This window comes from Sturnira hondurensis, unplaced genomic scaffold (genome assembly GCF_014824575.4).
Source record: "Sturnira hondurensis isolate 20B ecotype Veracruz unplaced genomic scaffold, ASM1482457v3 Scaffold0007401, whole genome shotgun sequence".
Taxonomy (NCBI): Eukaryota; Metazoa; Chordata; class Mammalia; order Chiroptera; family Phyllostomidae; genus Sturnira; species Sturnira hondurensis.
The window spans coordinates 7,863,903-7,891,600 of NW_028080032.1; the positions used below are offsets into that span (position 1 = coordinate 7,863,903).

At 54.7% G+C, this 27,698-nt stretch overlaps 2 protein-coding genes across 3 annotated transcripts; one reads left to right on the forward strand and one right to left on the reverse strand.

The window, feature by feature from the left end:
- The first annotated feature begins 540 nt into the window (after positions 1-540).
- AVP (arginine vasopressin) lies at positions 541-2,542 on the forward strand. Its single transcript, XM_037051773.1, has 3 exons — positions 541-694; positions 1,957-2,158; positions 2,312-2,542. Exons 1-3 carry the CDS (start codon positions 575-577, stop codon positions 2,479-2,481), a joined length of 492 nt encoding a protein of 163 aa, XP_036907668.1. The 5' UTR covers positions 541-574; the 3' UTR covers positions 2,482-2,542.
- A 4,488-nt stretch (positions 2,543-7,030) lies between these two features.
- OXT (oxytocin/neurophysin I prepropeptide) lies at positions 7,031-24,735 on the reverse strand. 2 transcript variants are annotated; one of them, XM_037051774.1, is made up of 3 exons: positions 24,616-24,735; positions 7,259-7,460; positions 7,031-7,107 (listed from the first exon to the last, which is right to left on the reverse strand). In XM_037051774.1, the coding sequence occupies exons 1-3, from the start codon at positions 24,733-24,735 to the stop codon at positions 7,052-7,054; spliced, it is 378 nt and encodes a 125-aa protein (XP_036907669.1). In that variant the 3' UTR covers positions 7,031-7,051. The 2 variants fall into 2 exon arrangements, with proteins under 2 accessions (XP_036907669.1, XP_036907670.1); XM_037051775.1 differs by lacking the exon at positions 24,616-24,735 and adding an exon at positions 7,752-7,912.
- Between the last annotated feature and the right edge of the window lie 2,963 nt (positions 24,736-27,698).

Sequence of the window (27,698 nt, forward strand, 5' to 3'; positions counted from 1 at the left end):
CAGTACACAGAGTGCCCTTCACCTTGGCTGTTTGCTGGTCTCGATCACCTATCCTCTCACAGTGCCAGCCCTCCTGATGGGGTCCTGCAGACCTGCAGTCCCCTTTCTACCATTTCTAGGCTGGGCAGGACCCTGTTCCTGACACACCAGCCCCTTGGGTTCCAGTCATCCCTTCACAGGAGGCTATGTGGGAGAGTGGCCCATAGCCCCTGAAAATTTGCAGACAGTCCCAAACAACTCTGTCTGTCCCTCTCCCCAAGTCCTGAGAGCTGCAATGGCAGCCTCAGCAGCTCCTGCCACATCACGGCCACATTGATGTCAGTGACAGTAGTGAGGCCTGCAGCCCTCCCCCACCAGCCCCTGCACAGTCAGGCACACGTGTGTCCCCAGGCGCCTGAATCACTGCTGACGGCTTGGGACCTGGTGGCCATGGGCTCCTGGGGAGCCATTGCAGGGGGGGGGTGGTGGCCACGTCACCTCAGAGGAAACACCTGTGGCCATAAATAGGCAGCCAGGGAGGCAGCACAGCATAGCCCACAGAGCAGCACCACACGCTGTGCCCACCTGCGCCAGGATGCCCGCGGCCATGCTGCCCGCCTGCTTCCTCAGCCTGCTGGCCTTCACCTCTGCCTGCTACTTCCAGAACTGCCCCAGGGGTGGAAAGAGGGACCTGTTTGACCTGGAGCTGAGACAGGTTTGACCACTGCCCATCTCCGGGCTGTTGGGAAGGGCAGAGCCCCAGGGCTGCCACCACACACAGGGGCTGGGAAAGAGGATGCCCTGGGACAGGCGGGCTTCAGGGGAGTGCCCTGCAGAGGAAGCCAGGCTTGGACTGGATGGGCAGAGGGGCCAGGGCAGGCAGGCAGGCGAGGACAGGCGGAAAGACTTCCTGGATACCCTGCCATCCACACAGGGATGCAGTGGGAGGGGTGTCCCCAGGAACCAGGCTTGCGGCCATCAGGGGGAGCTGGGCAGTGAGGCCTCCCGTGTGCCCCTGGGGGCCTCTCAGCCAGCAGTGGCGGGAGCAGCCGAGCCCGGTCCTTCCCAGCACCTGAGGCCTTCCCCACCTGGCTCCCAGCCTCTCCCAGACAGAGGCCTCGGTCCCCGCACACACACTGGCCATGGCCTGAGCTCGCCTGAGTGGGAGTTGCCACCCGAGCATCCTCTAGGGAAGTTCTCCTAGGCACCTAGCCCACTTCTGTCCTGCTGCATGTCCTCTCCATTCCCTACTCTCCGTTTTCATTGGAGCTGAAGGAAATCCAGGCACCATGCTCAATGCCCACTCTGCTCAGGTACAGGAAGCTCAGTCCTGAGCTGTTGAATACACTGAAGGGGGTAGGCCAGCAGACTGCAGATGACCCTTGGCCTTTTGGTGCCTGTGGAGCCTGGGTCACTAGGGCCTCCTGCTCCTTTCTAGGGCTCAGGCCCCAGCCACCTACCTGGTGAGTGCATGGGCAGGTGGGCAGAGGTCCAGGTGGGTGGCAGGTGAAGGCCAGAGAGGGGACAGGAAGTGGGAGGAAGGGGCTGGAGGTATGGGGAGGGGGGCAGTGGCCTGTCTGCATGGGGGTGACCTAGGGATCAAGCTTGCATAATGGGGGCAGGAGAGATGGGGCTGCATTTCAGAGACAGTGGAGGACAGCTGAGAGAGGGGTGCACAGCACCGAGGCCCCACAGCTGAGGAGGAAGGTTCCCCCATGCTGCAGCCCATGGGAGACCCTCACCTCTGTGGGGGTGGGGTGGGGGTGTGTGGGAGGACGCTCAGCATGACACCGAGAGTCACTCTGAGTCGCCTGGGAGGTTAGAAGATGGGGGCTCTGCTCCTTTGACCCCATTTGGGGCCAAAGGAGCTTCAGGGCGACCCGGGAACTCGGGTCCACGCCCGCCCTCCCCACACACGGGGGCTCTGACCCCCAGCCCCGGCTCAGCCCCCAACGGGCTCACCCCTTCCTTCCCCAGTGCCTCCCCTGCGGCCCCGGGGGCAAAGGGCGCTGCTTCGGGCCCAGCATCTGCTGCGGGGACGAGCTGGGCTGCTTCCTGGGCACGGCCGAGGCGCTGCGCTGCCAGGAGGAGACCTACCTGCCGTCGCCCTGCCAGTCGGGCCAGAAGCCCTGCGGAAACGGGGGCCGCTGCGCCGCCAACAGCATCTGCTGCGATGAAGGTGCGGGGCCGCGGTGGGCGGGGGCGGGCCGGGCGTTCGGGGGACAGCCCGGGTCCCGCGGGCTGGTGTGGCCCTGGGGTGTGAGCGGGCGGGCGGGGAGATCTGGGTCTGGTCCCGGGAGCCCCGGGCGCGCTCAGACCCCGCTCCCCGCAGAGAGCTGCGCGTACGAGCCCGAGTGCCGGGACGGCGCGGGCTTCCACCGCCGCGCGCGCTCCGCCGACCAGAGCAACGCGACCCAGCTGGACCGGCCGACCGGGGCCTTGCTGCTGCGGCTGGTGCAGCTGGCGCGGGCGCCCGAGCCTGCCGCGCCCGGCGTCCACTGAGCCCCTGCCTGTCGCGGTCCACCCCCTCCCCACCCCGTGAAACTCCAAAAATAAACTTTTAAAACGCACTGGTTGGTGGGGTCTGTCTCCGTCTCTGAGGAGGGCGAGGGGGGAGGTCGGGGAGCAGACGGGAAACTCTCCCCAACACACACACCTGCCCGACCTGTCCCTGGAACCGAGGAGTAGACATATTCACCTAAGAGAAGGGACAGGCCCCTTAAGAAAAGCGATCCTGGGCCAGCAGAGTTGCTGGAACTGGGACCGGCGACCTGGGGGTGAAGTGGGGCGGGCAAGGCCCAGAGTCAGCCTGCAGGGGTGGGGGGGTCCCCAGGCACAGGGACAGAGGTGAAGGGAGCAGGGCGGGGGGAAGAATTCTGGGGACAAGGTAGGGAGAGATGTAGAGACAGATTGTGGGGGGAGAGAAGGTAGACGTTAAGGATGACAGAGAAGGCAGAGGGGACAAACCAAAAAGGGACCAGGAGTTCTGGTTCCCATTTACATCCCAGGAGACTGAGGGACAAGCAGCTTCGGGGACCCTTCCAGGACCCAGATTCCGGATGCAGTGCCTATTTCATCATGGTTGTGCCATGTTTGTGTGTGGCTGTGGGTGTGCAGGTGTGCAAGGGGTGGGGGAGTGGGGCCAGCACCCCCAGACCCAGCACAGGGCCAGGTGCCATCTGTTGGGGGTGGTGAAAGCCAGGCCCCCCTTGCTGGCTTCTCAGTCAGCCTGACAGACAGACTTCGCTGAGACCCTGGCCACGCGTCTCCACCCCGTGCAGCTGTGCAAACCACACACACACACAAAACATGAAAATAATTTAGTGACATACCCCGTGAATCGTGACCACAGTCACATCACAGACACACCATAGGCCCTGAGATACAGGTTCACAACCACAGACACATTCACAGATGCAGACACACAGACTCCAGGAGAGACAGGCACACGCACACACACTCACACACACTCCCATTTGCTCCTGGACACAAGGATCGTCCCTCCTGTGAAACATGAATCTTCAGATCAAAGATGTCACATAAAGTGAGGCTGATGCTGTTCTCTGTCCCTCTGTCCTTCTTTGTCCTTTCTCCCCCCTCTACTCTTTACCCCCTGGCCCCTCACTCGCCTCCCTTCCCTTCATCTCCAACTCCTGGGTCCTTTCTTGCTTCTCTCTTTGTCCTCCTACACCCCTCCTTCTGCCTTCTGCCCCTCCAGCCCTCGTTATGTTCCATCCTCTCTCCCTACCAGCTGTGTCCCCTGCGGCCTCTCTTTGGTTGTCTTGCTCCAGGTCTTGGGGCCACAAGAGGCTCCCTCTCCTCCAGAATCCTCTGCTGACTGGAGGCCAGCACGGACCACAGCTGAGAGGAGGCATGCTGAGCTGTGACCCCAACAAGCTGCCTTAGGGCACAGCCTGGTGACAGCCTCAGGCAGCCCTGGGGGGTGGGGGAGGGGCAGGTTCAAGCACCAAGCCAAGGTCAAGCTCTCTCACGGCCTTAAACATTGGCTTTGCTGTCACCCCTGAGCCTGCTACCTTGAAGGGTGGGGCCCTGCTGGTGTAGGCTGATGCGGTCTCTCTCCTCACCTGTGCTCTTTGTCTTTTGGGGTCAATTCTGTGGTCCTGGTCTCTCAAGAACCCCTGTGCTGCAGGGTCCCCCAGTGTTGACAGTGTGACATGAAGAGGAGTCACAGCAGTGAGTGCGCGCTGACGCGGGGGGTGTTTCTAGTTTTCGAACTGGATGCTCTGGCCTGAAGTCTCACACAGCTCCGCGGGCTCACCTTGTGGCCCAGTCCTCTGGGTGACACAGAGGTTGGTTTGTTTTATAAACTAGTGTTATTTCATAATTCACACGTACTGATTTGCACTGTTTTTTTAGAAATTTATTTTAGAGAGGGGGAAGGGAGAAAGAGAGGGAGAGAAACATCAGTGTGTGGTTGCCTCTCGCACACCCCCTACTGGGGACCTGGCCCTTAACCCAGGCATGTGCCCCGACTGGGAATTGAACTGGCGACCCTTTGATTCACAGGCCTGCACTCAATCCACTGAGCCACACAAGCCAGGGCTGATTTTCACCATTTTTAAAACAAATTTTATTTATTTATTTTAAAGAGAGGGGAAGGGAGGGAGAAAGAGAGGGAGTGAAACATCAATGTATGGTTGCCTCTAGCACACCCCCTACTGGGGATCTGGTCTGCAACCCAGGCGTGTCCCCTGACTGGGATTGGAACCAGCGACGCTTTGGTTTGCAGGCCCACGCTCAATCCACTGTGTTACACCAGCCAGGGCTGCATCATTTTTAACAAAGCAAATTTGGGGGCATCTTTTCATAGAACATTTACCTCTCCTACCACTTTTGGTTTGGTAGCTCTTATTATGAGAAACCTCACACACACCAAAAAGTGGAGCCACTAGACTGAGAGCCTTCAGGCCCCTACCCCCTCGGCAGTGACAGCTGCCAACACGAGCTGATTGGTCTCATCTCCACCTGGACTCCCCTCCCACCCCCCGGGGCACCTCGAGGTCAATCCCACTGTCATACTATCTACCTGAGAACCTTCAGGCACTTCTCCACAGACACGGGGTCCTCTTGTAGCCACGACCACAGACTGTTGGCACACACTGCAACTCTCGACCACAGGTCCCCACACGCACACTCGGGAGACCTGGCGGGCTCAGGGCCCAGAGCAGGGCAGGGAAGCGAGTGCGGCAGAACAGCAAGCTGTGGCCTTCTTGCTGGTGGAGGGTCTTGCCTTCAGTTTGTAAAAAACGCATCATCTGTGAAGCCGCTATGGTGAAGCACAGGGAAACGGTGCCTGTACCACCCAATACATTCAGGCACTATTTGAATGTCCCCAGATGCGCCACGAGTCCATCTGTGCCGTTCATTGAAACCTGAGTCCTTTTCCCCTAAGGCAGAGAGAATGTCAGTCCTCCTGGCCCTTCCACCCTCCTACCGTCCTTTACTTTGTGGACAGAACGGCTTCCAACCTTGTGCTGTGTCCCTTACAAGCGGGTGTGATCCTGTGACTTTCCTGTGTGTATGTCACCTAGACTCACCTCGCCTGTTTAGTTCCACAATGAAATAAAACTCTCTGTCATTGGTTACTCCCCTTTTCTCTGTATTCCTGCCAAGACTAGTTCTATACTTTCTGAGATGTGTGCAGGAAGGCATGCCACCTGGGAATGTTACTTCTGGGCGGTGAGTGCGTTCACAACGTAGCAGTTAAACAGAGAGTTGGGAACTGCCGCCCTGGACCAGCCCTGGCACTCTGGGGGTCTGCAGGGGGGTCGGGGGGGTGTTTCCCACAAGGACCAGAGGCCCTGGGACTGAGCTGGGAGGAAGAGTGACAAGTGAGAGCAAGCTCTCCCTGGGTGGGCCGTCCTGGCCACCCAACAACTTCACTGGGTCCTGCGTCCGCTAGCAGCTGTCCCAGCTCATCCCTGGGACCTAGCTTGCTGCCACCTCTGGGATGTCCCCAGGAGAAGAGGTGACAATCAGCCCCTGTGTTGTTGGTGCCTGAAAAGGAAGCAGTACTGGCCTCTGGATTTTGGGAAAGCATGGGACTGTGGGTGGCAGGGTGTCTGAAAGGGTGAGGGGACCCTGGACTGAGCCCCAAGGTGAGGAAAGCTGGATGGACACCCCTCTGCTCGGTGTAAGCACTGGGGTGTGGAGCGCATGCGGGGTGCTCATGGCCCAGAGGGAGGTCCGGGGGTGGGGGAGACCTGAGTTCTCCTCGGATGTGTGGGGTGGACACGCAGGCTGGGAAATGCACAGACCCGTGACCACGTGTTTCTCTAGTAGGGGAGTGCAGTGTCCTGCGTGCTTTCCAAGCTACCACAGACCTCCCAGGACCTCCCTCAGGTTCCCATGTGCGAGCATCCCGTCCTCTCCACGACCAAGTGAAGGGCACTTTGCTCTGAGTCATCTCCTGCTCCTTTCCTGAATAACCCTCAGGGTAGCCCCGGGTGCGGGGCCACAGGAGGGACCCCCCTCCCACTGCCTCAGTAGGAGGGACCTCTCCCAGGGTTTGGGCCCCTGTTGGTCCCTGGCCTTTCAGAAGCCTCATCTCTGTTCTCCTCGGACCTCTTAGTACAGAACTTTTCCTAGTTTTCTAAAGCTTATGTCAGGTGTGGCATACACACAAAAGTGAACGAATGACATGTGCGGGCAGACACTGGGCTCACACACTGGGCACAGCTGTCCGCTGGCTCCCTGGCCAAGACACGGAGCAGAACCAGCCCCCCCGCAGAGCCCTCACATTCCTGCCCACGGCCAGTGCCACAGCTGAGCTGCGCCAGTTTCTGCAATCTGTTCACCGACCCTCTGCGTGTACATCTCCCTTTCGGGGGGACCCCCGTTCCTGCCCTAAGTTGCCCAGAGCTGCACACACAGGCCCAGCTGCGCCCTTCACTCCCCCCACTCCCCCATTCCCCCGCGGACCCCCTCCCACAGCTGACACTGAGACGCAGGACGAGTTGGAAGGGGGCACGTGCTTTATTTGATTTCCGTTTTCTGGGGTGGCTGTGGCAGGAACGAGGGTGCGGCCCGACTGTGTCCAGGGCCCAGGCGCTCAGCGCTGGGAGAAGGCGGCCTGGGGGTCGCAGGCGGGGTCCGTGCGGCAGCCGTCTGCGGGGAGACACGCGGGTCGGGGCTGTGGCACGTGCGGGTCCGGTCCCTGGGTCCTCAGTGCGGTCCCTGGGTCCTCAGTGCGGTCCCCAGGTCCTGCCACCGCCCCACCCCTCGAGTCCCCGAGACCGCCCCGGCCCGGCCCGCTCACCCGGGCTGCAGCAGATGCCGCTGGCGGCGCAGCGGCCCTCGTCCCCGCAGGGCTTCTGGCCCGACTGGCAGGGTGACGGCAGGTAGGTCTCCTCCTGGCAGCGCAGCGCCTCGGCCGTGCCCAGGAAGCAGCCCAGCTCGTCCCCGCAGCAGATGCTGGGCCCGAAGCAGCGGCCCTGGTCCCCGGGGCCGCAGGGGAGGCACTGGCGGGACAGCAGGGCATGAGCAGCCCGGGGGCTGAGCCGGGGTGCGGGGTCTGGGTCCTGTGGGTGGGGAGCGCGGCCCGGGGAGCGCAGGAGGCCGGGCTCCTCCGGGCTCGGGCGTGGCCCCAAAGGCGGACCCAGGAGGTGAACCCACACCCAGGACCTGCCTTGGGTCCCGGGCCTGGCGGCTGCGGGGCTCAACACAGGTCGGCGAGGCCAAGGAAAGAGCTGGGCCCCCTGGGCCTCGGGTGCCCCGGCCCCGCGCCGAGGAGCGAGGGTGTGGGAGCTCACCTTGCGGACGTCGAGGTCCATCGTGGCCCTCTTGCCGCCCACGGGGCAGTTGGTGATGTAGCAGGCGGAGGTCAGCGCCAGCAGGCCGAGCAGGCAGCAGGCGAGGCTGGGGACCGCCATGGCGCGGGCTCGGGGTCCAAGTTTGGCGGAGGCCGTGGCTGGTTCTGGGATCTGGTCCTTTTATGCCCTGGGCGGCGGGGCCGAGCGCTGCCTAAGAGGGCGGGCGAGTGTCTGGTCACGGCTGGGCGCTGCGGGTCAGGCCCTGGGCCTGCGGGGCGCCCTGTCATTTGCAGTGGCCGATTGGGTGGAGGTCACAGCGTTGGCTGAAGTGGGCGGGAGGGAGGGGGGAAAGGGAGACCCTGTGGTGGCCTGGATCTGCCAGCGTCAGAGAGGCAGAGAGGCAGAGAGGCAGAGAGAGACAGACAGAAGACAGATAGAAGAGGGGGAGAGCGAGTGAGAAAGGAGAGTTATTTTTAATATTATTGGCCACATTCCCCACGTTGTCTTTACCCCCTGGGGCTATTTGTGACCTACCAACCTGTAGTCTTAACCCCCTTACCTTTCCCCCAGACCCCGTCCCCCCTCCTGTGGAGACCACCAGACAGGTCTCTGTGTCTGTGAGGCTGTTTCTCTTTTGCTTTTTGCCCGTTTCGTTCTTCAGAGCCCACCTGTAAGTGAAATCACATGGTGTTTGTCTGTCTGTCTGTGTCTGACTTACTCTGCTTAACACAGCACCCTGGGGGCCCATCCACGCCCGTCAATGTGGGATTTCATTCTTTTTATGGCCAAGTGACGTTCCAGTGTCCACGTGCACCCCAACTTTTTATCCACTCCTCTGCTGGGGGGCACTCGGGCTGCTTCCATGTCCTGGCAATTCTAAGTAATGCTGTGATACAGGTCAGGTGCATGTATTCTCTCCAACTGGTGACTTGGGTTTCCGTGGGGACACACCCAGAAGTGGAATTGCCAGGTCCCAAGGCAGCTCCATTTGTCAGTTTTGATGGCCCTCCTCACCGTTTTCTGTGGCGGCTGCACTGGCCACCTTCCCACCAGCAGGGCACTGCTCCTTCCTTCGTGAGCGTCCTTGGCAACAGTTTTTAGTCTGTCAGTTTCCATGAAGGCAAAATTGGTAAGAAACTGGCATTAGCCTATGAGACTGTTGTGGCAGTTAATTAAGACATTCATGTAAACCTGAACTCAGTGCTGGGAAGACAGCAATTGCTCAGTGTGTGTTATGCTACAATTCTTATTCTTTTGTCTTTCTCTTCCTTTTTCTGCTCTTCTTCTTCTTCTTCTTATTATTATTATTATTATTATTATTAATAATATTATTGTTATTATTTTAGTGAAACTAAAGAATGGCCTCAAACTCTTACCAGAGGCTGAGAAGCGTGTTAAATTTAGCCAAACTGGGACTGAATTGCTGGAGGCCAAGATCTGCCCTGCAGCTCCTCTTACCTCCAGCAGAGGGCAGTCTCACCAGGAAGGTNAAAGGAATGGATGAGATGAGGCCAAGGACGGAAAGAACCATCCCTGATGTGAACCCAGGAGAGAAGAGCCTGCCATGGCCCCAGCCAGCCACACACTCTTGTTGACTCTCCCAGGAGGGTGCTGAGGCCATCAGGTCACAGGGCCTGTTTGCCCCCCAGCCACTGGTGGGAGCTCCCCAGCACCGAGGAGCTGGTCAGGCCATCCTGGAGCACCAGTCAGCAGCTGGTCTTGTTGTTCAGCCAGATCAGCTCGTTGCCATGCTGGGCTGGAAGGGCCACAGTCTGACCCTGGAAATGGTTCCAGAAAGGCCTCCTCCTGCCCTGTGCGCGCACTGACCTCACTGAGCTAACACGTATATGTACATGACTGTAGCATGACGGCCCCCACAGGGCCGCCCTGCCCTCATCTGCTCCACACTGTCCTTTGGAAGATGCACTGGGGCCCAGCGCAGAGGTTTAGAAAGGCCGGAGAAACCAGGGGCTGGGATTCTGGGGGCCTATGTGGGCTATATTAAACATAAAGCTATTTCAGCTGGTTAGGAGCCGGTGAGTTCTAAGGTACAATGTACACACCCTAAAGTTCACCATCTAAAAAGTGCACAGTTTGGGGCTTTAGTAAACAGCTGTGGGACCACCCACAACCCAGTTGCAGACACTGCCATATCCGAAAACCCGTCCCTCACGCCCAGGTGCCAGCACCGCCTGCTCCCACCCCTGCCCCAGGGACCCCTGACGTGGACCCACCTGCTCTGGAAAGTGCGTGGAGATGCCCCCACGCAGCGGGTCGGGTCTGGGGTCTGGCTTCCTTCACTTCCCGTGTGTTTGGAGGTTGACCCCAGTGACTGTGGGTGTCAGGAGGTCATTTGTCTGTATTGCTGAGATGGAGTCCGGGCAGGGAGCACACTCTGCCGTCCGCCCAGCGGCTGATGAACATTTAATTGCTTCCAATTTGGCTATGATCAGAATCTCGCTATGAATACTTATGTGTAAGTCTGTGCATGGCCATATGTTTTCATTTCTCCTGGGTGCTGACCTAGGAGGATTGCTGAGTCATAATGAGTGTCTGATTAGCTTCTTAAGAGGGGAGCACATCACCCCCACTCAAGGGGACACATTCCTCATGCTGGTCCTGGTGCAGAGCCAGCTGGAACCCAATGGACGGGTCCCCGAGCGGTGGCTGCAGGGAGAGGAGGGTGGAGAAGGTGGAGATGCTGCAAGAAGCTGTCCCACAGAACCTCGGACTTTCATGCTGAAGCTGCCCTCTCTGTCCTCAAGTCAGAGAGGCCGGGCAGTGCCCATCGGAATCTCACAGCTACAGAGAGGGTCACCAGTCCCAGCAAACAGTATCTCACTTCAACTAGGCTTCGTGACTGCTGAAGGGTTACTTTCCTCTGCTGGGGCCAACCACTCTCTCCCACACCACCAGCCTGGGGAGAGGCCCTGCACCAGGTGCAGATTCATGGCGTAACGCACCCAGTGTGGCCTGTGACTGGCCCCACACTCAGCCCTCAACAGGCTGCCCGGCTGGTCTGGAGGCCGCTGCTCCTCATGGGTGGTGCCCAGTGAGACCAGAGAACCCACTGCCCTCCTTCTGTCCCTGTGGAGGGAGAGCCTCCATCCAAGGCAGTTTGTTGGGATGGCCTTGCTGTGTGAGGCATTCAGTGTGTGTGTGACCCTGGGCAGTCATCAGCTGGACCCCAGACAACAGTGCCCACCTTTGGTCTCTGCTATTGGAGAGCTGGGCTCTCAACAGTGGCGGTAGCCAGGTCAACCTGGGTGAGGGGAAGTGTCTGTAATTGAGCCCATGGGCACCCTCCGTCTCTGCCACCAAGACCACGTTGTTCAACAGTCCACAGGGCACGGATTGGGGTGGAGGGGATAGAGGATGTCTGGTGACCCACCTTGTGCAGCGGGTCTTTCGGGTGAGCTTCCAGTGGGACACGAATCTTCTCCAACTGCAGGTCCATTCTGAGACATGCACCCACATACTCTTCCACACGCCCCCAGGTCAGCATCCCCCAAACATATTTTGCTCAGTCCTCAGTCCTTTATTCCCAGCTGAATCATCAGCCAGTTGTCCACCTCTAAGGTTCCCTCTCACTCCAGGGAACATGGTTGTGATGTAGCGTTTCAGGCAAGTAGGAGAACTCGTTTCCTCCCTGTCCTTCAGGGCTGCACACGGGCACGAGGGCAACACTGCAGCCACCTGCCCTCCGGGGTAGGAGCGTTGGAAACCTGGACTCCATGGGCTGCCTCTTTGGTCAACTGGATGTTTAAGATGCGCTATTTCGATCACAGTTATGAGTTAGGAAGGAGCATGAGCTCAGGAAGAGTCCATCTGCCTGACCAGCTTATCTGACCCACAGCTGACCACACAGGCATGAGTGAGCCCCACTGAGAGCAGAGGACCATCCTGCTGGCCCCCAGTCTCATGAGCAGTTGTCAGAATTCATCGTCTCAGACCAGGCAGGTTGGGGGCGGTTTATTGCACAGAATAAGCTAACTGGTGCACAGTCTTGGACAGGCCTGGGGGTAGGGAAAGAGCTGTTTCCAAAAGGTGCTAGTGATGTGTCAAGGAGGGTTCTGGCTTTGTTGTAATAACTAGGGACTTGTGATGTGCGATCCCACTGGCTCGTCCCAGCATCCTGATCCCCCCTGGACATGCTGAGCAGGAGAGGACCCCCTGGGTCATAAGGCCTGAAAGGCAGAGCTGCCTGTGCTCCAGCGGGATGGCCTTGGTGTGTCCTTGCCCTGGATGACCCTCAAAGCCCCCTGCCCTTCTGGTCCTGGTAAAGGATCAGAGCAGCACCTTCAAATGTGGCCAATGGGCTCCAAATGCAGAGGCACCCAATGCGGTGCATCTCTTTTTTAGGGACAAAGGGTCCAGGTGAGCAAATCTTCTTTTTAAATATGTTTTATTAATTATTATGCTATTTCAGATTGTCCCATTTTCCAGCTTTATTGTCCCATTTTCCGGCTCTGTCCTGCACACCTGCTCCGACCCCCATTCTCCCCCTTTAGTTTATGTCCATGGGTCGTACACATAAATTCTTTGGCTTCTCTATTTCCCATATTATTTAACCCCCCCATCTATTTTCCACTTAACATTTGCTAGTTATTCCCTGTACTTTTTCCCCTCTCTTCCCCTCCCACTCCCCCACCGATAACCCTCCATGTGATTTCCATATCTGTGATTCTCTTTTTGTTCTAGTTCTTTGCTTAGCTTGTATTTTTCTTTTTTTATATATTTTTTATTGATTATATCATTACAGTTGTTCCATTCCCTCCCTGCATTCCCCTCCACCCGCACACTCCCTCCCCCACCATTCTCCCCCCTTAGTTTATAACCACGTGTCTCAAGTTCTTTAGATTCTATATTTCCCCCACTATTCTTGCCCTCCCGCCTATTTTCTACCTATTGTCTATGCTATTTTCTGTACCTTCTCCCCTCTTCTCCTCCTCCCATTCCCCTGTTGCTAAATCTCCATGTGATCTTCATTTCTTTTGTTCCACTCCTGATCTAGCTGTCCTCTTGGTTTGCTTTTGTTTTAGGTGTGGTTGTTAATAACTGTGAGTTTCCTGTCCTTTCACTGTTCATATTTTTCATCTTCTTTTTCTTAGATAAGTCCCTTTAGCATTTCATATAATAAGGGCTTGGTGATGATGAACTCCTTGAACTTGACCTTATCTGAGAAGCACTTTATCTGTCCTTCCATTCTAAATGAAAGCTTTGCTGGATAGAGCAATCTTGGCTATAGGTCTTTGGATTTCATGACTTGGAATACTTCTTTCCAGCCCCTTCTTGCCTGTAAGGTCTCTTTTGAGAAATCCACTGACAGTCTGATGGGCACTCCTTTGTAGGTGACTGTCCCCTTATCTCTTGCTGCCTCTAGGATTCTCTCCTTCATTTTAATCTTGGCTAATGTAATTATGATGTGCCTTGGTGTGTTCCTTCTTGGGTCCAACTTCTTTGGGACTCTCTGAGCTTCCTGGATTTCCTGGAAGTCTATTTCCTTTGCCAGACTGGGGAAGTTCTCCTTTATTATTTGTTCAAATAAGTTTTTCACTCGTGGCTGTTTCTTTCCCCCTTCTGGTACCCCTATAATCCGGATGTTGGAATGTTTAAAGATGTCCTGGAGGTTCCTAAGCCTCTCCTCATTTTTTTGAATACTCATTTCTTCATTCCTTTCTGGTTGGATGTTTTGTTCTTCCTTCTGGTCCATTCCATTGATTTGAGTCCCAGTTTCCTTTCCATCACTATTGGTTTCCTGTGTATCTCCCTTCATTTCAATTAGTTTAACCTTCGTATGTTCCTCTAATTTGTGACTATAATCAACCAGTTCTGTGAACATCCTGATAAACAGTGTCTTGAACTGTGCATTTGAGAGGCTGGCAATCTCTTGGTCGCTTAGAGTTATTGGCTCTGAGACTTTGAGTTCTTCTTGGGCCATCTTTTGGGCTGTTCGTGCCTGTTACGTAGCAGGATTGGAGCCCTAGGTGTTCACCAGAGCGGGGCAAGTCAGTGGCTGGGTTGTGACGCTGTATGTGGGGGCAGGGTCAAAGAGGAGCAATGGCGTCCCGTCTGCCACCTCCCACCGCCACCGCCACGGGTGCCGCAGCCGCCACCATCACCGGGGCCACGCGTTTCGTCCCACTGCACTCCAGTGTGCCACCGCCGTCAGCCCTCCACCACTGGGTTTGCCCTCTGGGGCCTTCGCGGTCCGTCTCACTGTGCTCAAATGTGCGACCTCGGTCAGTCTGCCCCACACCCTGACTGGGTCCAGGCTGCCTGTGTGCCTAGGTCGGGGGATCTGTCCTGCTCGACCCTGCTCTGCTGCTGGTTCTGCCTCTCTTACCGTCCCGGTCGAACTGTTTGTTGTTGTCGGACTTCCATATAATTCAATTTTTTGTTCTTTGGCTGTGTCTTTGTTCTCCAAACCTTTGTTGTATTCAAACTTGGTTGTAGGAGAAGGCACAGTGTTTCCACCTATGCCTCCATCTTGGCGGAAGTCCTTTTCTTTTCTTTTTTTGTAGATCCAATCATTGATAGTTGTGAGTTTGTTGTCATTTTACTGTTCACAGTTTTGATCTACTTTTTCTTAGGTAAGTCCCTTTAACATTCATATAAGGGCTAGGTGATGATGAACTTCTTGAACTTGACCTTATCTGGAAAGCACCTTATCTGCCCTTTCATTCTAAATGATAGCTTTGCTGGATAGAGTAATCCTGGTTGTAGGTCTTTGGATTTCATGACTTGGAATACTTCTTTCCAGCCCCTTCTTGCCTGCATGGCTTCTTTCTAGAAATCAGGTGATAGTCTTATGGGAACTCCTTTATAGGTAACTGTCTCCTTTCTCTTGCTGTTTTTAAGATTCCCTCCTTGTCTTTAATCATAGTTAATGGAATTATGATGTGCCTTGGTGTGTTACCTCTTAGGTCCACTTTCTTTGGGACTCTCTGAGCTTCCTGGTCTTCCTGGAAGTCTATTTCCTTTGCCAGATTGGGGAAGTTCTCCATTATTTGTTCAAATAAGTTTTCAATTTCTTGTTCTTGTTCTTCTCCTCCAGGCATCCTTGGAGTGCCAGGATTGATTCAGATATTGGAATGTTTAAAGATGTCCTGGAGGTTCCTAAGCCTCCCCTCAAATTTTTGAATTCTTGTTTCTTCATTCTGTTTTGGTGGACTTTTTATTTCTTCCTTCTGCTCCAAACCATTGATTTGGGTCCCAGTTTTCTTCCTGTCACTGCTGGTTCCCTGTGCATTTTGCTTTATTTCACTTTTCATAACCTTCCTTTATTCCTTACTTTGTGACCATATTGAACCAATTCTGTGAGCATCCTGATCACCAGTGTTTTGAACTGTGCATCTGATAGGTTGGCTATCTCTTGGTCACTCAGTTGTATTTTTTCTGTTGCTTTGATCTGTTCTTTCATTTGGGCCATATTTGTTTGTTTGTTTGTTTGTTTTTGCTCACCTTTTACATAGTAAGGGGTGGAGCCTTAGGTGTTCACCAGGGCGGGGTAACCCCTGTCTCTTCATTGTGAGACAGGTCAGAGAGGGAACAATGCCCCCTGCTCAGTTCTCAGCCAGGTTTGGTCACTTCCCCTGCTACCCAGAAGCAAATTGGGCCCTTCTGGTGCTTACACCCAGGTGGATGGGTTTGCGTATGTTCTAGAAGTCAGTGGGTCTTTCCAGCAAACTCTCATGTGAGGCTGGGACTTTATCCCACTGCCTCAAACCCACAGGTTTTTTCAGTCAGAGGGTTTGAAGTTATATTTCCCTGTGCTGGTATCCTGCGTTGCGCAGTCTGTCTTGTTCCCCAGTTGTTCCTCCTGGTCCATCTGCACATAATGTGGGACCACTGGATCTGCCCCAGACTGTGAGTACCTTCCACAACTGCTGCCCGTCTCCGCCCCTGCTACGGGCCTGGATGAATGTTTCTTATGTAACTCCTGGGTTGTTGGACCTCCATACAGTTCAATTTTCTGACAGTTCTTGGGTGTTGTTTGTTTTTAGATTTGTTGTTGTCCTTCTTTCGTTTGTGTGAGGAGGCACAGTGAGTCTACCTACACTTTCATCTTGGCCGGCACTCTAGTATAGCAACTCCTCATTTTTTTCCCTAAGGCAGCACAGTGGCGCTCCCGCCTGCCATTCTGGCTCCTGCAGAGCCCTCTCTGAGACCATCTCCAGATCGAGACTTGGTCCCCAGCTCTTTGAGTGGGCCTTTACAATGCCCAGCTGATTGACTGATTGATGTTCAAGATGGTTTCAGCACCATCCTTGGGTGACGTGGGCTCTCAGACCACAGACCCAGGAAATGCTCCCTACCCTTACTCCCACACCAGGCTGGCCTGCCTACAGCCACACTCAGCAACTCAGCAGAGGCATCTCTGAGATGAAGCATCTGGCTTGTTTCCTGGACATCCACCACTTCTCCCTCAAGGAGTTCACGGTCAAGACCAAGAACAGTGTGGTGATCGATCACAGGCAAGCACAAACAGAGGCAGGATGAGCTGGCTGCATTCCCCAGTGCTTCACTTGAAAACATCCCCCAATGTGGTCCCCCAATGTGGACCACACCCTGGTGTCTTCCTCCCTGTCCCCCAAGGGCAGCTCCTGGAGGAGGCCCCTTGCCCAAGCCAGCCAGCCAGTCAGCAGAGATCACCATCCTGTCAACCACGAGGCTCCTGTGCAGCTTGGGAGCCCAGAAGCTGCAAGTCACAGCAGCCTGGGGCCAGGTAGAGGCCTGAGCCCTGCTTGCAGGCCCCATTAGCACCTCTGACCATGCCCACCTGCTGGCTTCCATGCTCTTTTGATATATTTAGGTGGAGTTTTCTCAAAGTTCAAAGCAACTGCAAAAAAAAGGTATGACATCTTCTGCATCACTTTGGGAGGGAGATAGCCCATCTGTCTTGTCATTACTGTAGAAGCAACAGTTACATACACTGTCCACTTGTATGTCTTTATCCATTATTCTTTGGAGGATTTCTGGTTGTTTCTAGGTTTTGGCTATTGCCTTCTGATGGACATAAGCATCACTTCTCTTGGGCGGAATTACCAGATACCAGAGTTCTTGTATGTTTAGCTTTTCCTACCAGGACACCGTGAGAATTCCCTTTCTCTTTGACGGGATATCCCAGTAGGCCCCACCGCACTGCACCCAGGAAATTCCACGGACATGCAAGGCTCTGTGTGCTCACAGGACTTATCTCCCACTCTCCAACACACATGTTTAATGTGGAATGATGTTACCTCCTTCATCCTCCTCATTTCCTGATGAGCTTCGGCTCTGCTCTGTGGACCAGAGTGGAACTCTGGGTGCCCAGGGATACTGGGCCCCAGAAATTCCAGGCAGATCTGGGCGTTTCTCCTTCCCCACTGCAGCTGCACAGGTCACAAGACCCCTTGACACATTCTAGGAGGAAGATTCACAGTCAAATATATAATGTGATGGCAGGGTTCTCCCTTCACCTGATGGTCTGGTTACTGGGTAGAGATCCGGGGTCTATATTGTGGAGGGTCAGGTTAGGACTGACTCGCCACAGAGACAGCAGTTTGGACTCGGAGAACAAGGGGACCTTCGTGGGCTTCCTGACTATTTCAGCCCTGGGAGGCCCGGACCACTTAGCACTTCTCACAGACCCCTGTGGAGCAAACCCTTCTTGTTAGCACAGCACATACACTCAGCAAAGGGTTGCTAGTTGACATGAAGTGAACTCTGAAAATAAATTTAAAAAGACAAATGAGAAAGGCTCTGAAAGTGTGGCTCACTTGGATGGAGCACCATCCCTTTCACCCGAAGGTTGTGGGTTTGAACCCTGGGCAGGGAGCATAGCTGAGGCAGCTGGTTGATGATTCTCTCTCATATCAATATCTCTCTCTTACTCAGGCTCTCCCTCTCTTGTCTTTCCCCTCTAAAATCACAGAACATATCCTCAGGAGAGGATTAAAAGAAGAGAAAAAAGACAGCTCTGCCTGGTGTGGCTCAGTGGGCTGTGCATTCTCCCACAAACTGTACAGTTGCTGATTGATTTCCAGTCAGGGCACCTGCCTGGGTGTGGGCCAGGTACCCGGTTGGGGCGTGTGAGAGGCAACCGATGATGTTTGTCTCCCACATCAGTGCCTCTCTCCCTCTTCCTCCCTCTCTTTCCCTGTCACTAAAAATAATTGAAATCTTCCTGGCTGGTGTAGCTCAGTGGATTGAGCGCGGGCCTGCGAACCACATGATTGCGGTTCTATTCCCAGTCAGGGCACATGCCTGGGTTGCAGGCCTGTTCCCGGCAGGGGTTGCATGAGAGGCAACCATACATTGATATTTCTCTCCTTCTCTTCCTCTCTAAAGATAAATAAATAAAATCTTTAAAAAAATAATAATTGAAATCTTTACTGAAATAAATAGACAAAGGAGCCAGGAGAAAACCACAAAACAAAGTATGAAATCGTGCAATAAAAATGAAAGGTAACTATCCCATTAGTTACATTGGAAATTAAAGTTAAAACCAGAATGAAATACGCACCCACTGGAACAGCTAACATTAGAAGGGCTGGCTTTACCCCGTGCACACAGAACAATGGGCACCTCCGTGCACTGCTGGGCAGGAGAGTTTGGTACAGCCACTGGGAAAGCTGGTCGGCAGCATCACTGAGGCTGAACATCGTGTGACCCAGCAGTTCCTCTCCAGTCAGTCACATGAGCATCAGAAGACATGTCCATGGAGGTGGAATCCAGCGGCACTGTTTGTGAGAGACCCAAATGGAAACAACCCAGGCGTCCCCAACAGAGGAATGAAATGAACAGAAGTGATGGAATACAGCAGTCTCCCTCGTGTGCGTGTTGCCTGCCGTGGTTTCAGTTACCCTCGGTCCACCACAGTGTAGGTACATTAAAGGAAAAATTCCAGAACTAAGCAATTCCTAAGTTTAAAACGCACACTGTTCTGAGCAGTGTGACCAAGTCTCGTGCCCACCTGCTGCGTGGTCTCGGGGACGCGCCTCGTCCCTCTGTTCCCCATCTCCACGCTGAGTGTGCTGCCCACCGCTGGTCAGTCAGCCGCCCTCTGGGTGACCAGATCAACTGCAAGGGCATCACAGAGCTTGTGTGCATGGACCCCTATTCCACTCAGCAATGGCCCCAAAGCACAAGAGGAGTGATGCCGGCAATTCAGACACGGCAAAGAGAAGCCATGAAGTGCTCCTTTAGGTCACGAGGGTTGTATGTGTGTGAAAAGACATAGTGTACATAGGTTAGGGTGCTATCCTCGGTTTCAGGCATTCACTAAGGGTCTTACAATATAGTCCCAAATAAGGGATGGGCTCTAGTCAAATTTGCCATTCTTACCTTTCACATTTTCAAGGCCCCAGTCACCTTCCTGGTGAGACTGCCCTCTGCTGGACGTAAGAGGAGCTGCAGGGCAGATCTTGGCCTCCAGCAATTCAGTTCCAGTTTGGCTAAATTTAACACGCTTCTCAGCCTCTGGTATGAGTTTGAGGCCATTCTTTAGTTTCACTAAAATAATAACAATAATATTAATAACAATAATAATAAGAAGAAGAAGAGCAGAAAAAGGAAGAGATAGACAAGAGAATAAGAATTGTAGTATAACACACACTGAGCAATTGCTGTCTTCCCAGCACTGAGTTCAGGTTTACATGAATGTCTTAATTAACTGCCACAACAGTCTCATAGGCTAATGCCAGTTTCTTACCAATTTTTCCTTCATGGAAACTGACAGACTAAAAACTGTTGCCAAGGGCGCTCACGAAGGAAGGGAGCAGTGCCCTGCTGGTGGGAAGGTGGCCAGTGCAGCCGCCACGGAAAACGGTGAGGAGGGCCATCAAAATTGACAAATGGAGCTGCCTTGGGACCCGGCAATTCCACTTCTGGGTGTGTCCCCACGGAAACCCAAGTCACCAGTTGGAGAGAATACATGCACCTGACATTTATCACAGCATTACTTAGAATTGCCAGGACATGGAAGCAGCCCGAGTGCCCCCCAGCAGAGGAGTGGGTAAAAAGTCGGGGTGCACGTGGACACTGGACCATCACTTGGCCATAAAAAGAATGAAATCCCACATTGACCGGTGTAGATGGGCCCCCAGGGTGCTGTGTTAAGCAGAGTAAGTCAGACACAGACAGACAGACAAACATCATGTGATTTCACTTACAGGTGGGTTCTGAAGAACGAAACGAGCAAAAAGCAAAAGAGAAACTGCCTCACAGACACAGAGACCTGTCTGGTGGTCTCCAGAGGAGGGGGCCCGGGGTCTGGGGGAGAGGTAAGGGGGTTAAGACTACAGGTTGGTAGGTCACAAATAGCCCCAGGGGGTAAAGACAACGTGGGGAATGTGGCCAATAACATCGTATAAGTACAGTGCCAGGGGGGTAACTTGAAATATGGGGGGAGCACTTGGTAAAATATGATTGTGCCACCACTATGCTGTACACCTAGAAGGAATACAAAATAATATTGAATGTAAACTACAGTTTAAAATAAAATAAAATAAAAAAGGAAGCTNGGACCTGGCAATTCCACTTCTGGGTGTGTCCCCACGGAAACCCAAGTCACCAGTTGGAGAGAATACATGCACCTGACCTGTATCACAGCATTACTTAGAATTGCCAGGACATGGAAGCAGCCCGAGTGCCCCCCAGCAGAGGAGTGGATAAAAAGTTGGGGTGCACGTGGACACTGGAACGTCACTTGGCCATAAAAAGAATGAAATCCCACATTGACGGGCGTGGATGGGCCCCCAGGGTGCTGTGTTAAGCAGAGTAAGTCAGACACAGACAGACAGACAAACACCATGTGATTTCACTTACAGGTGGGCTCTGAAGAACGAAATGGGCAAAAAGCAAAAGAGAAACAGGCTCACAGACACAGAGACCTGTCTGGTGGTCTCCACAGGAGGGGGGACGGGGTCTGGGGGAAAGGTAAGGGGGTTAAGACTACAGGTTGGTAGGTCACAAATAGCCCCAGGGGGTAAAGACAACGTGGGGAATGTGGCCAATACCATCGTATAAGAACGGTGCCAGGGAGGGTACTTGAAATATGGGGGGAGCACTTTGTAAAATATGATTGTGCCACCACTATGCTGTACATCTAGAACGAATACAAAATAATATTGAATGTATACTACAGTTTAAAATAAAATAAAATAAAAAAGGAAGCTGGGACTCCAACCCAGGCACCCTAAGCACCAGCCAAGGGGCTTTCCCTGTTTTCCATTTATTCCCGTGCGTTTCTCAGCTGCAGCCGTGAGTGGGGTGGGCATGCAAACACTCCCACCTCTCCTGGAGAGTTTTCTTACTTCATTTTATTATTATCACATTTCACTTCTTATTTAGTTTCTATCCTAAGCTCAGAGAAGGGCCCACGAAGCCACGAGGCATGCCTCCGCCAGCCCCAGTCACCCCAAATGGGTTTCCCTTGTAAGAGAAGGTAGTGGAACGCACATCCCTTGCAAGGAGCATCCAACATCAAAAGCCCGCCTTAAACTTCGCCAGGTCAGGAAGTAACGAAATCCTGGAAATCTGCTATTTCATTTTTGCCCTAAGTGCTGAGTGTCACAGGCAGAAATACCATATTCACCAGAAAATACCATGTGTTTCACACAAGGAAGGGGTGTGATATCTGCATCCGAAAAATGTACAAAGAGGGATATAAAACTGCTTACAAAACTGCTGTTCAAAAATATGCATTAAGATAGATTTATCTTTATTTTTACTGTTGACACTGTTGCAGATGTCCCCATTTTTCTCCCCTTTGCCCCCCTCCACCCAGTCCCCAGTCCCCAGTCCCCTCCCCCTCTGGGCCTCACCACCTGGTCTGGGTCCCTGGGTTATACCTTCGAGTTCCTTAGCTGCTCCTTCTCCCCCCGGTGACTTTTGCCAACATTTACGTGGAGGTATTTTACATGAAAACCTCTTTGACAAATACAATTTGTCCGTTATTAAAAGTTGGGACTCAACTGTATTTGTTTTTAGACAAAATTACATTGAAAAGAATTGGGGTTATTTTTCAAGGTAAAAACAAGCTAGTGATACACTGTTTGTCCTTACAGATAACTTTTGTGGAATTTTAGAAAGCATAAATTTCTAATTGTCAAACTATATTATTATCTCAAATATCATTTCGCCTTCTTATTTTAAAAAAAGTTTCCATAAAACAACTCTGCCTACTCCCCTCTAAATACTGTAAATGGTGGGAAATGGTGCATCTAAGAACTCAGTTTATGGGCTGCCCATACCAAGCCCTCAGCCCCACAGGAGGCTGGAGGCCTGCACAGCCTGTGTCCCAGACTTCCTTGCTAGCTGGCTCCATTATGACAATAACCTTGGAGTTCCCCAGCCAAAGACTTGTTAAGGCCAGAGGAAGCGCGAGACCAGGGGTCCCTCGGCCTCTGGGCACCTCTGGCAATGACCGTGGTGGCAGCGGCTGGTGAGCGTGTCCTCATGGGTCGGCCAGCACGTGCCCTGTGGGCTGGGCCGTGACAGGCGAAGGTGTGGGAGGCAGACGGACGTTTATACCTCAGCTGTGAATTTCCCAGACACAAAGTCCCACTCCCTTCCATAGGCGGGGGTCCCAAGGGCCCTCAGAAATAAACAACCTGCTCCTAAACTCCACCTGAGTCTGCTTCCTGGGGAACCCAGCCTGCATGGGGATGGGGGCAATCTCTGAAAAACAAACCCACCAAGACTGGCAACCAGGGGCAGCGGACACGGGGACAGTCACAGCTTGTCCTGCACCCTTGTTGCCTCTGCCAGAGGAGGGTGCCGAGGCCCCCAGGTCCAGCCTGTTTGACCCCCAGCCACTGGCATGAGCTCTCCAGCACCAAGGAGCTGGTCAGGCCACCCTGGAGCACCAGTCAGCAGGCCTCTGGGACATGCTGAAATAGTAGGCTTTGTCCAGAGGGCAGAGGGGGGTCAGGACAGTTTGGAACAAGGAAGCGATGCAATCAGTCTAGGACACAGAGCAGAGGAGAGCCCCGGCTCTGGAGGTGCCCCTGCCAGAGCTGAGACCACGTGTGTATCTCAGGTGAACGGCCTGGGGAACCAGGTGAAGGCAGGGGCATGGAAGGGGGCAAGAGCTGGGAACTGAGGGTTCCTCGCCCCGCAGCTCAGTTACCTTCAGGCTGAGTGAGGCTGGACAGGCCACCTATCTGCTGGGTGCCACAGGCTCCTCCCACGTCAGGTCGTTAAGTCGCCTGTAGGACGTGCAGGCCTCTGCTGGCCCGTTACAGACCCCCAGCCCCTGCGGCTCAGGGTGGGGATGAGGTGAGCGCCCAAGGCCAGGGGGCTTGACTCCCAGTGCAGGGGTTTGGTGAGAAACAGGAAGGGGGTTTGTTTAAAGGCTGTACAGATTCAGAATAATAGCAGGTTTCTGCCGTTAAGTACCACTCCTTGTTGAAACACCCCAAAACACAGTCCTGTGCCCCCCTTTGCCACAACAGGCCAGTGCCAGAAGGCACCCGTCACAGGTCCCATCTTTCAGAAACAGCCGACGTCTGAGGCTCAGCCTCCCCGCCCCAGTTCAGCATTCTAGGCATCTCCCACTAACCCGTGCTTCGTTAGGCAGGTTCCCCCAATCTCCAGTCCATGAGCCCTGCCTACGGACTCCCCAGCAGGTCTCAGTCACCTGTCCTCTCAGCAAGCAGACCAACCTGAGGGGGTCCTGCAGACCTGCAGCCCCCTTTCTACCATTTCTAGGCTGGGCAGAGCCCTGTTCCTGACACACCAGACCCTTGGGTTCTAGTCACCCCTTCACAGGGGGCCATGTAGGGAGAGGGGCCCATAGACCCCTGAAAATTTGGAGACAGTCCCAAGCGACCCTGTCTGTCCCTCTCCCCAAGTCCTGAGAGCTGCAATGGCAGCCTCAGCAGCTCCTGCCACATCACGGACACACTCACACCAGTGCCAGTGACAGTAGTGAGGCCCACAGCCCTCCCCCACCGGCCCTTGCACAGTCAGGCCCACCTGTGTCCCCAGGCGCCTGAGTCACTGCTGACGGCTTGGGACCTGGTGGCCATGGGCTCCTGGGGAGCCACTGGGGAGGGGGTGGGTGGCAGCCACGTCACCTCAGAGGAAACACCTGTGGCCATAAATAGGCAGCCAGGGAGGCAGCACAGCACAGCCCACAGAGCAGCACCACACGCTGTGCCCACCTGTGCCACGATGCCCGCGGCCATGCTGCCCACCTGCTTCCTCAGCCTGCTGGCCTTCACCTCTGCCTGCTACTTCCAGAACTGCCCCAGGGGTGGAAAGAGGGACCTGTTTGACCTGGAGCTGAGACAGGTTTGACCACTGCCCATCTCCGGGCTGTTGGGAAGGGCAGAGCCCCAGGGCTGCCACCACACGCAGGGGCTGGGAAAGAGGATGCCCTGGGACAGGCGGAAAGGCTTCCTGGTTACTGTGCCATCCACACAGGGTTGCAGTGGGAGGGGTGTCCCCAGGAACCCGGCTTGTGGCCGGGTCAGGGGGAGCTGGGCAGTGAGGCCTCCCGTGTGCCCGTGGGGGCCTCTCAGCCAGCAGTGGTGGGAGCAGCCGAGCCCTGTCCTTCCCAGCACCTGAGGCCTTCCCCACCTGGCTCCCAGCCTCTCCCAGACAGAGGCTTCGGNACAGGGCTCGGCTGCTCCCACCACTGCTGGCTGAGAGGCCCCCACGGGCACACGGGAGGCCTCACTGCCCAGCTCCCCCTGACCCGGCCACAAGCCGGGTTCCTGGGGACACCCCTCCCACTGCAACCCTGTGTGGATGGCACAGTAACCAGGAAGCCTTTCCGCCTGTCCCAGGGCATCCTCTTTCCCAGCCCCTGCGTGTGGTGGCAGCCCTGGGGCTCTGCCCTTCCCAACAGCCCGGAGATGGGCAGTGGTCAAACCTGTCTCAGCTCCAGGTCAAACAGGTCCCTCTTTCCACCCCTGGGGCAGTTCTGGAAGTAGCAGGCAGAGGTGAAGGCCAGCAGGCTGAGGAAGCAGGTGGGCAGCATGGCCGCGGGCATCGTGGCACAGGTGGGCACAGCGTGTGGTGCTGCTCTGTGGGCTGTGCTGTGCTGCCTCCCTGGCTGCCTATTTATGGCCACAGGTGTTTCCTCTGAGGTGACGTGGCTGCCACCCACCCCCTCCCCAGTGGCTCCCCAGGAGCCCATGGCCACCAGGTCCCAAGCCGTCAGCAGTGACTCAGGCGCCTGGGGACACAGGTGGGCCTGACTGTGCAAGGGCCGGTGGGGGAGGGCTGTGGGCCTCACTACTGTCACTGGCACTGGTGTGAGTGTGTCCGTGATGTGGCAGGAGCTGCTGAGGCTGCCATTGCAGCTCTCAGGACTTGGGGAGAGGGACAGACAGGGTCGCTTGGGACTGTCTCCAAATTTTCAGGGGTCTATGGGCCCCTCTCCCTACATGGCCCCCTGTGAAGGGGTGACTAGAACCCAAGGGTCTGGTGTGTCAGGAACAGGGCTCTGCCCAGCCTAGAAATGGTAGAAAGGGGGCTGCAGGTCTGCAGGACCCCCTCAGGTTGGTCTGCTTGCTGAGAGGACAGGTGACTGAGACCTGCTGGGGAGTCCGTAGGCAGGGCTCATGGACTGGAGATTGGGGGAACCTGCCTAACGAAGCACGGGTTAGTGGGAGATGCCTAGAATGCTGAACTGGGGCGGGGAGGCTGAGCCTCAGACGTCGGCTGTTTCTGAAAGATGGGACCTGTGACGGGTGCCTTCTGGCACTGGCCTGTTGTGGCAAAGGGGGGCACAGGACTGTGTTTTGGGGTGTTTCAACAAGGAGTGGTACTTAACGGCAGAAACCTGCTATTATTCTGAATCTGTACAGCCTTTAAACAAACCCCCTTCCTGTTTCTCACCAAACCCCTGCACTGGGAGTCAAGCCCCCTGGCCTTGGGCGCTCACCTCATCCCCACCCTGAGCCGCAGGGGCTGGGGGTCTGTAACGGGCCAGCAGAGGCCTGCACGTCCTACAGGCGACTTAACGACCTGACGTGGGAGGAGCCTGTGGCACCCAGCAGATAGGTGGCCTGTCCAGCCTCACTCAGCCTGAAGGTAACTGAGCTGCGGGGCGAGGAACCCTCAGTTCCCAGCTCTTGCCCCCTTCCATGCCCCTGCCTTCACCTGGTTCCCCAGGCCGTTCACCTGAGATACACACGTGGTCTCAGCTCTGGCAGGGGCACCTCCAGAGCCGGGGCTCTCCTCTGCTCTGTGTCCTAGACTGATTGCATCGCTTCCTTGTTCCAAACTGTCCTGACCCCCCTCTGCCCTCTGGACAAAGCCTACTATTTCAGCATGTCCCAGAGGCCTGCTGACTGGTGCTCCAGGGTGGCCTGACCAGCTCCTTGGTGCTGGAGAGCTCATGCCAGTGGCTGGGGGTCAAACAGGCTGGACCTGGGGGCCTCGGCACCCTCCTCTGGCAGAGGCAACAAGGGTGCAGGACAAGCTGTGACTGTCCCCGTGTCCGCTGCCCCTGGTTGCCAGTCTTGGTGGGTTTGTTTTTCAGAGATTGCCCCCATCCCCATGCAGGCTGGGTTCCCCAGGAAGCAGACTCAGGTGGAGTTTAGGAGCAGGTTGTTTATTTCTGAGGGCCCTTGGGACCCCCGCCTATGGAAGGGAGTGGGACTTTGTGTCTGGGAAATTCACAGCTGAGGTATAAACGTCCGTCTGCCTCCCACACCTTCGCCTGTCACGGCCCAGCCCACAGGGCACGTGCTGGCCGACCCATGAGGACACGCTCACCAGCCGCTGCCACCACGGTCATTGCCAGAGGTGCCCAGAGGCCGAGGGACCCCTGGTCTCGCGCTTCCTCTGGCCTTAACAAGTCTTTGGCTGGGGAACTCCAAGGTTATTGTCATAATGGAGCCAGCTAGCAAGGAAGTCTGGGACACAGGCTGTGCAGGCCTCCAGCCTCCTGTGGGGCTGAGGGCTTGGTATGGGCAGCCCATAAACTGAGTTCTTAGATGCACCATTTCCCACCATTTACAGTATTTAGAGGGGAGTAGGCAGAGTTGTTTTATGGAAACTTTTTTTAAAATAAGAAGGCGAAATGATATTTGAGATAATAATATAGTTTGACAATTAGAAATTTATGCTTTCTAAAATTCCACAAAAGTTATCTGTAAGGACAAACAGTGTATCACTAGCTTGTTTTTACCTTGAAAAATAACCCCAATTCTTTTCAATGTAATTTTGTCTAAAAACAAATACAGTTGAGTCCCAACTTTTAATAACGGACAAATTGTATTTGTCAAAGAGGTTTTCATGTAAAATACCTCCACGTAAATGTTGGCAAAAGTCACCGGGGGGAGAAGGAGCAGCTAAGGAACTCGAAGGTATAACCCAGGGACCCAGACCAGGTGGTGAGGCCCAGAGGGGGAGGGGACTGGGGACTGGGGACTGGGTGGAGGGGGGCAAAGGGGAGAAAAATGGGGACATCTGCAACAGTGTCAACAGTAAAAATAAAGATAAATCTATCTTAATGCATATTTTTGAACAGCAGTTTTGTAAGCAGTTTTATATCCCTCTTTGTACATTTTTCGGATGCAGATATCACACCCCTTCCTTGTGTGAAACACATGGTATTTTCTGGTGAATATGGTATTTCTGCCTGTGACACTCAGCACTTAGGGCAAAAATGAAATAGCAGATTTCCAGGATTTCGTTACTTCCTGACCTGGCGAAGTTTAAGGCGGGCTTTTGATGTTGGATGCTCCTTGCAAGGGATGTGCGTTCCACTACCTTCTCTTACAAGGGAAACCCATTTGGGGTGACTGGGGCTGGCGGAGGCATGCCTCGTGGCTTCGTGGGCCCTTCTCTGACCTTAGGATAGAAACTAAATAAGAAGTGAAATGTGATAATAATAAAATGAAGTAAGAAAACTCTCCAGGAGAGGTGGGAGTGTTTGCATGCCCACCCCACTCATGGCTGCAGCCGAGAAATGCACGGGAATAAATGGAAAACAGGGAAAGC

Excerpts from the sequence above, each read along its gene's own strand:
- AVP (XM_037051773.1), top strand. The coding sequence starts at position 575 with ATGCCCGCGGCCATGCTGCCCGCCTGCTTCCTCAGCCTGCTGGCCTTC. Across the intron at positions 695-1,956 it reads TTGACCTGGAGCTGAGACAG|TGCCTCCCCTGCGGCCCCGG; the intron begins GTTTGACCACTG and ends TTCCTTCCCCAG. Across the intron at positions 2,159-2,311 it reads CAGCATCTGCTGCGATGAAG|AGAGCTGCGCGTACGAGCCC; the intron begins GTGCGGGGCCGC and ends CGCTCCCCGCAG.
- OXT (XM_037051774.1), bottom strand. The coding sequence starts at position 24,735 with ATGCCCGCGGCCATGCTGCCCACCTGCTTCCTCAGCCTGCTGGCCTTC. Across the intron at positions 7,461-24,615 it reads TTGACCTGGAGCTGAGACAG|TGCCTCCCCTGCGGCCCCGG; the intron begins GTTTGACCACTG and ends CTGTCCCGCCAG. Across the intron at positions 7,108-7,258 it reads CGGCATCTGCTGCAGCCCGG|ACGGCTGCCGCACGGACCCC; the intron begins GTGAGCGGGCCG and ends GTCTCCCCGCAG.